Source organism: Megascapheus bottae, chromosome 16 (genome assembly GCF_031878675.1).
Source record: "Megascapheus bottae isolate mThoBot1 chromosome 16, mThoBot2.hap1, whole genome shotgun sequence".
Classification (NCBI taxonomy): domain Eukaryota; kingdom Metazoa; phylum Chordata; class Mammalia; order Rodentia; family Geomyidae; genus Megascapheus; species Megascapheus bottae.
The window spans coordinates 2,827,325-2,837,387 of record NC_143524.1 but is presented as its reverse complement, the minus strand read 5'-3'; the positions used below and the strand labels follow the sequence as shown (position 1 = coordinate 2,837,387).

Here is a 10,063-nt window from a genome sequence, read left to right as displayed (position 1 = left end):
CTTCTCAGAAGGTTCCTTGCGCTGGAGCCAAGCTACAAACCCGTGGTATAAAGCTCATGCGGGGGCCGGGACGTGGCGCAGTGAGTGGCGGAGGGCTTGCCTGCGCGCATGAGCCCTGGCTTGGTTCCACATAAAAAGTGCTTTTTTTTTTTTTAATTTAAACACCTCATGGTATATGGAGCCTCTGTGTGTGTGTGTGTGTGTGTGTACACCAACACTTTGCTTAAACTCAGGACCTAGATGCTGTCCCTTGGGATTCTCTCTCTCTCCCTCTCTCTCTCTCTCTCTCTCTCTCTCTCTCCCTCTCTCTCCCCCTACCCCCCCCCCCATGGCTTTGCACTGCTATCCTGGGATCGAGCCTCCTGAGTGGTGGGATTGCAGGCGTGAGCCTCTGATCATGGGCCCCAGGAGACCAGCCCTCCAAAACCAGCTCAAACAAAACATGTTCTGGGGTGCCAGGGGCCCTGGACAGGAGCTAGTCAAGGTGTGCGATGTCTCACTTGAGACAATCCAAGTCTAGCCCTTGCCGGCACTGGCGCTGGCACCGGGACTGGCAGCCTCAGGCATCTGGGGGTTCGGGGCTGCTTCAGACCCCGCACTGAGGACTAGCAGAAGGGACTTCGCTGGGGTCACTGGGAGCCTGGGTTTGCTGATGCGCTGGCCCTGGCTGGAGAGGAAAGGGCCCAACGTCTACCCCTCCAGCCACCTCTCCCCAGAGGGTGGCCCACATGCCTACAGGCCTTCCGGAGCATGCGCTGGGGTTTGGCTGGGCGCCCAGTCAGGCGCCATCTCTGCCCTGGCTGTTGTGCCTTCAGAGCTCTCCCTACTGTCACCATTGCCCTGGTCCTGCCAGGCTGTGGTCTCAGGCCCTGCAAGGACAAGTCTCCATGCCCTGCGGTCATGGTTTTAAGTCCTAGCTTTGGTTTGAGACCCTCCCCAGCCCTTCCCGGTAGCCATTCCCTGTCTGGGGAGAAAGTCTCTGTTTGGTGACAATGAATCTTTAACAGGTCTCTAACACTTGTGAATCAAATGTCCCTGGAGGGGATGGGGGAAGGGGGATAGGGAGGGTGCCAAGGCCCCGGGCTCTCCAGTTCTACTCACAGCTGGTGCTTAGCTTCATTGGTGACCCCTCAGCTGGTACTGTGGCTTTTTTTTTTCCTTCAGTGGTGGGGTTTGAACTCTAGGCCTGGGCACCGCCCCTGAGCTCTTCAACTCAAGGCTACCCCCCTACCCCTGGAGCCATAGCGCCACTCCTGGTTTTCTGGTGGTTAATTGGAGATAAGAGTCTCACAGACTTTAGTGCCTGGGCTGGCTTTGAACCGAGATCTCTGCCTCCTGAGTACTTAGGGTTACAGATGTGAACTACCGTACCTAGCAAGTAGTGTGGCTTTAAGTGAAAACTAAGGCCAGGGTCAGTGGCTCACATCTGTAATCCTAGCTACTCAGGAGACAGAGATCTGAGGACCATGGTTTGACGCCAGCCCGGGCAGGAGTCTGTGAGACTCATCTCCAATGAACCACCCCAAAGCCAGGAGGGGCTCAAGTGGCAGAGCACTAGCCTAGAGTGAAAAAGCTCAGGGATAGTGCTCAGACTGAGTTCAAGCTGCCTCAAGACTGGCATGTGCACACACACACACACAGTATGCTTTAGTGCTGGTTATCAAATGGAACCCAGGTCGTAGCATGTGCTGAGCCAGTGCTGTCCTTTGGGCGGTCAGGATGTCACCTTGGGACACCCAGAGGATACCCAGATGAGGGCTAAGCCCAGGGACTCAGTACTTAGCAGGAGCACTGCCAGCCGGGCTTTGCCTCAATCCCTGACCCACAGCAGAGTGAGAAGGGGAAGTGTGCTGATGGCAGTGTTGACAATGACAGTGTTTTACTCAAAGACCAAAACAGCCCTGAGAGGTGGTAGCTGATTGGGCCTTGAGAGAGGGCCTGCCCGAGGTCCCTGGAGGCCGGCCTGGGGGCCAGGGCAGGGGTGAGAGGGTGCGGGCTCAGCAGGCCTCAAGCAGGGGTCCCCACCACGGAGGTCCTGGCTGCAGTGCTCACGCTGGGCTGGTGGGGCCTGCAGGCAGAGGCAGCGAAGCCTCCTCCTGGCTGCACACTTGCATGTTAACCTTCCTGGCCACCTCCCAGCAGAGTGAGTCTAAGGGAAGGGGACAGGTTGGTGGGACAAAGTGCGATGTGGGTGATTCCGTTTTTACAAAACCCCCAATTCTTCCAGTAACAGAACCCCTCCCCCAGGGCCCAGCCCTTCCCCCAGCACAGGGGCGTGGCCCACCAGAAGAGCCCCTCCACTGCCCCTTGCTAAAGAGACTGTGCACTTGAATAACAAATGAACACTTAAGGGATGGGTGTGGCTAAACTCACCTGTAAGCCCAGCCCTTCAGGCCCAGGCTTCTGGGTCACAAAACAAAGCGCCAAGTATTAGCACTTGGGAGCTAGATAGGCTGCAGGGGGTATCGTCACCTTGTCACTTCCTCACCTGGGCGGCTCCAGGCCCTCAAATGAAGCAGCACCTGAATGGTGGATTCAGTTTGACTAAAAGCTGATATCCAGACTGCAACAATGAAGGCATTAATAAAAGGGTACAAGGTTTCTATAGAAGCACTCCAAACTTCTTTTTTTTTTTTTTGGTGGGTCATAAGGCTTGAACTCAGCCTGGGCGCTGTCCCTGAGCTCTTCAGCTCAAGGCTACCACCCTACCCTTGAGCCAAACCCCACTTCCCGTTTTCTAGAGGTTAATTGGAGATAATAGTCTCAGGTCCTTTTGTACCCAGGCTGGCTTTGAACCTTGATCCTCAGATCTCAGCCTCCTGAGTAGCTAGGATGACAGGCGTGAGCCACCGCTTCTGATTTATGTTTTATATCATAAAGATTGAGACTCTCAGCTCTAATTAACCAGCCAAGAACTCGGAACAGAAGTGTGGCTCCAGTGGTAGAACTCCAGCCTTGAGAGAAAAAGGCAAGAGAGAGGGAACATAAGGCCCTGAATTTAAGCCCTGGGTACCAGCTCAAATAAGAGGGAAAGAAAAGGAAGAAAGGAAGGAAGGAAGGAAAAAAAAAAAAGCACAAGAAAGCAAATGCTCCTTTTCACCAAGGTGGCGCTGAAAGTAAAGAAGGGAGCTCCTGCCCCTCCTAAAGCTGAAGCCAAGGAAGAGGCTTTGAAAGTCAAGAAGGCCGTGCTGAGAGGCGTCCACAGCCACAGGAAGAAGATAGGAGCCAGGCTTGGGGGCTCAGACCCTGCCATCCTACCTACTCGGGAGGCTGAGATCTGAGGATCATGGGTCAAAGCCTGGGCACTAAAGTATGTGAGACTCTTATCTCCAATTAACCCCTAGGAAACTGAAAGTGGTGGTGTGGCTCAAGGGGTAGGGCAGTAGCCTTGAACTGACGAGCTCAGGGATAATACCCAGGGTCAGAGTTCAAGCCCCATGACTGGCAGAAGAAGAAGAAGAAGAAGAAGAAGAAGAAGAAGAAGAAGAAGAAGAAGAAGAAGAAGAAGAAGAAGAAGAAGAAGAAGAAGAAGAAGAAGACAAGAGGAGGATGAGGAGGAGGATGAGGAGGAGGAGGAGGAGGAGGAGGAGGAGGAGGAGGAGGAAGAATCAGACCACCTTCAGGCAGCCTCCAAGAGGCTGCAGCTCTGGAGACAGCTCACATAGCTCACATATCCTGGAACAAGTGCTCTAAGGAGAAGCAGGCTTGACCACGATGTACTCACCCAGCTCCCCAGAGTCAGCCATGAAGAAGATAGAAGGCAGCAACACTGTCTTCACTGTGGCTGTCGAGGCCAACAAGCCTCAGATGAAACAGGCCGTGAAGAAGCTCTGTGACACTGCTGTGGCGAGGCTCGACACCCTGACCAGACCCAGTGGAGGAAAGAAGGCCTGTGTTCCGCTCCTCATTAGGATGCTTTAGATGTTGCCAACAAAACTGAAACCCTCTAAACTGCATCCAGCTGGCTAATTATAAATATACATCTTTTCCCCACTTAAAAAAAAAAAAGAAAAGAAAGAATGCAAATGCTAGTACAGGCTGCTTTGCGACACACGGACAGTTCTCAAGGTGTTGTCAGGTGGGCCAGAAAGCCAGTGGCACGGTCAGGATCTGAGGAAGCTCAGCTGTCTGGTTGTTGCAGACGTCACTGGATCGGTAGGTGGAGAAACTGCAAGGCCTAGAGAGGGGCCTTGAGTACCTGGGCCCATCTGCTGGTATGATAACACATTGGATATCTCAAGTGTGTGTGTGTGTGTGTGTGTGTGTGTGTGTGTGTGTGTGTCCTGGACTTTTCTGCTAGGATTGACTTTCAACCAGGACCCTCAGACCTCAGCCTCCTGAGTAGGGGATTTGCATTTATGAGACATCTTAAATCCCAGTTTTTTCTTTCTCTCTCTCTCTTTTTTTTTTTTTTTTTGGTCTTTCATGAGGCTGGAACTCTGGATCTGGACGCTGTCCCTAAACTCTTCAGCTCAAGGCTACCACCCTACTCCTTGAGTCACAGCGCCATTTCTTTCTAGTGGTTAATTGGAGATAAGAGTCTCACATACTTTAGTGCCCAGGCTGGCTTTGAACCTTGATCCTCAGATCTCAGCTTCCTGAGTAGCTAGAATTACAGGGGTGAGTCACTGCTCCCTGCTAATCCCAGTTCTTTTTATTTATTTTGCCTGTCCCAAGACTTTTGTACTCAGGGCCTGAGCACTATCCTTGGGCTTTCTCAAAACTAGAGCTCCACCACTTGAGCCACGCAACTGCTTCAGCTTTTTTTCTGTATGTGGTACCGAGGAATTGAAACAGGGTCATGATGCATGCTAGGCAAACATTCTACCACTAGGCCAAGCCCAGTTCTGAGGGCTGGGGGCTGGGGGCAAAGCTGCCAGGTGGGTCTTGCAGGAGTACATTTCAGGAACCTCTGCTTACACCTCTCTCTCTCTCTCTCTCTCTCTCTCTCACACACACACACACACACACACACACACACACACACACACACACACACACACCCCACAGCATGGAGGCATGGATCTCTCTACAGCCGGCCCTGGTGTCTGGACAACAGGTCCAGGGGCGGTGGCATCTGAGTATGATTGGCTGCTCTAGATAGTCCCCCTGGTTGGATGTCCTGAGCTGGGGCCCAGCCCTCCCATGTGAGGAGTCTAGGTGAGCGCATGTGGAGGCCATGGGCCAGGGCCTGGGTGAGTGGAGATGGAGGGGACCAGCACCTGGTGACACTCGTGCTCCCCAAGCTTATTTTCCAGGGCTCACTTGTGTGGACACGTATCTGTCTCCCCACGGGACCCCCTGCCCTCTCTCAGCCTTACCCATCTTCAGCCATAGGAGGCTTGGGCCTCAAAACAGAACAACAAAACATCCAGACAGAACAAGAAGACTCACATGGGGCATTTGCAGACATCTTTGAATCACTTTAATATCTTTCTGAATTCCAACACACCAAATCCAGGTTCCCAGGGTACAGGAGGAAAAGCTCGAGTTCACCGGGCGGGATGTGCACAGCACACATAAGTCATACCACAACTGGTACAGGTCCCAATTTACAGACAGGCGCTGAAGTCGGCCAAGTACAGAAACCGCGAACCCCCACTAAGCAACCCGAGATCTGCACCCCCAGATTCCCCAGAGCGTGATTGGCTAAGTAATACACACAGGGTCAAGGACAGACTGCAACCGAGGGTGCAATGGCAGCTCTGCTGAGCTAAGACAGGGATGGATGGCCTCAGAATTCACTGGCTCGAAAATGATCATCTTGCTAACCACATCACATACTGGCCACAAATCACCTTCCTAGCCCCTGCCACCCCCGCCCCTGCCCCCTCCCAGCCCCAGACAGCTCAAGCCCTCTGACCAATCTTTCCTTCCCACACCAAAGGCTAGGACCTGGCTTACAGGTCAGTGTCTGTGATCCCAGCGACTCAGGAGACTGAGATTCCATGGCAGTCAGAAGCCAACCTGGGTAGGAAAGTCTGTGAGACTCTTATCTCCAACTGACCAACAAAAAGCCTAACGTGGAGGCATGACTCAAGTGGTAGAGTGCCAGCTTTGAGGAAAAAGGCCAAGGAACAGTGCCTGGGCCCCTGAGTTCAAGTCCAGATGATGGTGCAAGTGTGTGCACACACGAACGTGTGTGACACAGATATACACACACACACACACACACACACAGTGTGTTTCATGGTAAGGTAAAAAAAAACGTACACAAGTTCAGCCGTGTGGTCCCTGCCTCAGTGGCTCTCTACCAAGGACTTGATTTAAGAGAAAGTATTTTAAGTGGATCAATTTGCATTGGAACAAAGAGTTCACAAAAGGAATGTGGAAGACAAAAAAACCGCCAATCAGCTTCTGGAGTCTTGCTGTCAGTAGACACCATAAAGTTAATTCGGGAGATGGCGCAGAAGCACTCCAGGAGACATTCGGAGCATTTCTGGCAGGAGGCTAAGGTCATTTTGTATCAACTTTAAGAAGTCATTCATTTTTTTTTTTTAAACGTCAGGGACCGGAGCCTCTTCCATCTTAGCCTGGGCCGCAGGGGTTACATTTGTAAAATATATAAAGAAAAATATAAGGTTACTTGGTGACCATACCGTACACTCCAACAGCTGTCTGTAAATATTTTCACCATGATTCTCTGTACTAAAAGTAAATCACGGGGTAAAGATAGCTCAAACATGACAGGGAGGGTTGAAGGGGGCTGCAACCCCTTTGCCATGCACGGTGCATGCGGACAGAGGAAAAGCCTCGTAGAATGGCGCCAGGCCCTCCAGGAAGCTGCAGCAGCAAGCCCCCTGGCTCTTGAGGTAGATGGTAGATTTGAGGGAATGCCCCTCTGAAAGCAGCTCCCCCCCTCCGCCAAGGGTAAGGGGGCACCCCCACCGCTACAGCAACCGGGGAAGGGGGTGTGGCTGATCCAAAAAAAGGCAAACCGGAGTTTATGAAGTCAGCTCAGGGTCTCTTGCATCTGGTAGGTCGAGGAAGATTGACTACAGGAAAGTTCAAAGGTCAGCCTTGGCAGATCTAAAAACAGTGGCAGAAGACTTGGACTTTTTCTATCGCCGAGGTAAACCGATATGTCCCCCGTTCACAGACGGAGAGGAACTCAGCCCCAGCTCCTTGGACTGCTCCAGGCTTCGGCAGCCATTGCCCAGAGAAGATGCCAGAAATGTTGAGCTCTGATGTCATTATTTTAGACACACAAAATAGCAGCACACTGGTGACAGTGTTTTTGCTTTCTTATAAGTCAGGGCAGCCTTGAACTCAAGTTCCTCTCGCCTGGGTGGTATCCCAGGACCTACAGTTTACAGACAGGCTGGGATTCCAGGTGTGTGCCACCTTGCCTGGTATCCTGAAGTTTTGGACAGTAAAGTAAACTCAGTAGTAAGATCACACAGGCATGCCCTGTTGTGCTGCAAAAGCCAGAGGGTGCTTTTTTTTCTCGTTGCAGTCACTGATTGGGTCTTTTTGTTTGCTCCTTTTTTTTTTCCTGTTTCATTTTCTTTTCTTCAGAAAATTACAAAAAGCACTCCCTAAACCATAAATAATTTGGTAGCCATATATACACATTTAAATAATTTAAAAAATATCTTACACCTACTCTTGCATTAAACTCTGCATCCAAATAAAAGTGCTCCTTTTTGGGGGGGGGGGTTCCCAGAGCAGAGAGAGCGCCGAGGCCGGCCTGTCCCCAGGGTCACATCCTGGGAAGGAAATGAGTCACCTTCATAGTGGGTGACACCCGGTTTCCCTTCTTGGTCCTCCCGTTCTTGCTGAGGGCGATGAACATGCCGGGGTGCGCGTGGGACTCGTAAGCGTTGTAGTTGTTAGGGAGCAGAATCTCCTTGAACTTGCACTCATCCATGAAGGAAGACTGGGGAGGGAGGGAGGGGTGCAGGGTGAGGGGGTGCCGGGTCCCCTCGCAGCCCCTGGCTCTCTTCTGAGAGCTCTCTCCTGGGCAGGCAGGGTGTCAAGGCACTCACATGCAAAGGACACATGGCCAGCTGGCAACAGCTGGTGCACGGCCACCTGCCAGGCACCTATGGGCCAGGCTGGCGTCCCTCACCTCCGCCGGTCCCGAAGGCGGGACGCTGTCAGCCCCTTTGGCGGGTGGGGGAGGAGCGAGTTTGGCGGTGGCAGGGGCAGGTGTCTCCCTTGGGTGTGGGCCCTCTGGGAGGCCCAGGGTGCCATGGAGACCAGAGGGGTGGGCTGGTGGTCAGATCACTAGCAGCCTTGAAGACCCAGGCGGGAGGGGCGGGGTGGGCGCTGCCCATCCGAGGACGCAGACGTACTCACCGAGCCATACAATTTGCCCTTGCTGTTCATAGCCACGAAGTACTGGCTGCCCGTGCCGAAGATGGTCACGACGCCTCGTTCCACCGGCGAGAGTGCCAGCAGGCCTGGAGGGTGCAGAGCAGCTTAGGCAGAGGCAGGGGAGCCCCTGGCCCCCACAATCCCCCGCCCCCCTGCTTCTGGGCACCCGGGGCCGGCTGCCCCCAGTGGCCTCCAGGGCCTGGCTGCTGTCCGGCGGGACTGCAGGACCAGAGTGGCACGAGCGGCGGTCCCCGCGGCCCCTAAGCCTGGCCCCAGCCCGGGCGCAGCGCCGTGCGCTCGGTGCCCACTAGGGAAGGCGCTGGAATGTGGCATCCGGAGCCTGCGCTTCCGAAGGCGGCGAGGCGGGGCGGGCCCCGGGTGCGCGGGGCCCGACTTTACACCCGCTGAGTCCCCGCACCCGGAGGGGCGGGAAGCCAGGTGTGCCCAGGCTGTGCCCGGTTCCCAGGACGCGCGAGCAGGTGTCGGCCGCGGCTGCCCCGTCCCCCCGTCCGCCCTCCCGGCCCGCCGCCCCGCTCACTGTCGCTGGTGTCGGCGTGCACGCCCGCGATGCGGCCGTCGGAGAGCACTTGGAGATGGAAGCCGATGCCCACGTTGCAGTAGAGCCGCCGCAGCCGCCGGATGCCCAACAGGTAGTCGCCCGCGCCGCTCTGCGCGGCCCCATCCTTGGGCTGCGCGGCCAGCGGCAGGCGGGCCAGCGAGCGCGCCACCAGGCTGTCCCAGCGCCGCTCCAGCTCGGCCTCCAGCGTGCGGTTGGCGGCGGCGGGCGCCGTGGCCACCCCTCGGTTCGCCCAGGGCGCCAGCAGCGCCAGCAGGACCGCCGGGAGCAGCGCCGCCGCCACCGGCCCAGGCCCTCCCATCCCGGCCCGCGGGCCGTTCGCGAGTCTGCCGCGCGGTCCGTGCGCCCCGGGAGCCGGGGACCGAGCTGCGCCTGGGACGGCCCGCAGGAGCCCGCGACGCGGCCGGGCCGCACCGGAGGGAGGCGCCGCGGGGGGACGAGGCGACGGTGCCTGGGCGCAGACGCTAGGAGGGCTGCGTGGAGTGGCTGAGCAGCGGGGACGGGACCGGGACCGGGACCGGGATCGGGATCGGGATCGGGATCGGGATCGGGATCGGGATCGGGGCCGTGAGAGCAGCGCGCGTCCCAGCGCGCCGGGGCCGCCGAGCGGCCGCTATTTAAACCCCCGGCCCCCCTGCCCGCGCCCCCGCGGGGGGCCAGGCGTTCGCCCGGGCGCCGAGCGCAGGCCGCCTGCCAATCAGGGCCCGGGAGGGGGCTGGGGAGGGCGGAGGGGCGGAGGACGATCCGGCTCCTGTCACCTGGAGGGACCCGACCCTCACCCTGGGCTCCGCCCAGACCTCGGACCTTGGCGCCCCGCCCCTCGGGCCTCCGCTGCTGAGCCTCCTTCGCACCCGTCCTACGGCTGCCTCTTCCTCCGGGACAGGCATCCTCGGCCTTCTCCCACCCGCGCCCTTTAGGGACCCTCGCAGCTTGGCTGGCCCCACAGGTGTGGGGAGCAGGGGGGATTCCTTCTCCCGGGTGGAGGGAGGCCTGCGGGAGCAGCGGGTACTTCCAGAGATGGGCGCAGGGGGAGGCCACAGTCCTGTGCACCCCACTGCAGGGACGGCAGGCAGGACGCAGGGCTCATCACACTCACACTCACACCCCGCTCGTGGCCAGGATGACTAAGCATGCCACAGGAGGTCTCCAACCCACGCTCGCAGCCAC

General features: G+C 56.6%; 1 protein-coding gene across 1 annotated transcript; it reads right to left on the bottom strand.

Moving 5' to 3' along the window:
- Positions 1 to 7,702: 7,702 nt before the first annotated feature.
- Positions 7,703 to 9,197, bottom strand: Fgf4 (fibroblast growth factor 4). The gene is made up of 3 exons (XM_090348645.1): positions 8,858 to 9,197; positions 8,302 to 8,405; positions 7,703 to 7,879 (listed from the first exon to the last, which is right to left on the bottom strand). The coding sequence occupies exons 1-3, from the start codon at positions 9,195 to 9,197 to the stop codon at positions 7,703 to 7,705; spliced, it is 621 nt and encodes a 206-aa protein (XP_090204771.1).
- Between the last annotated feature and the right edge of the window lie 866 nt (positions 9,198 to 10,063).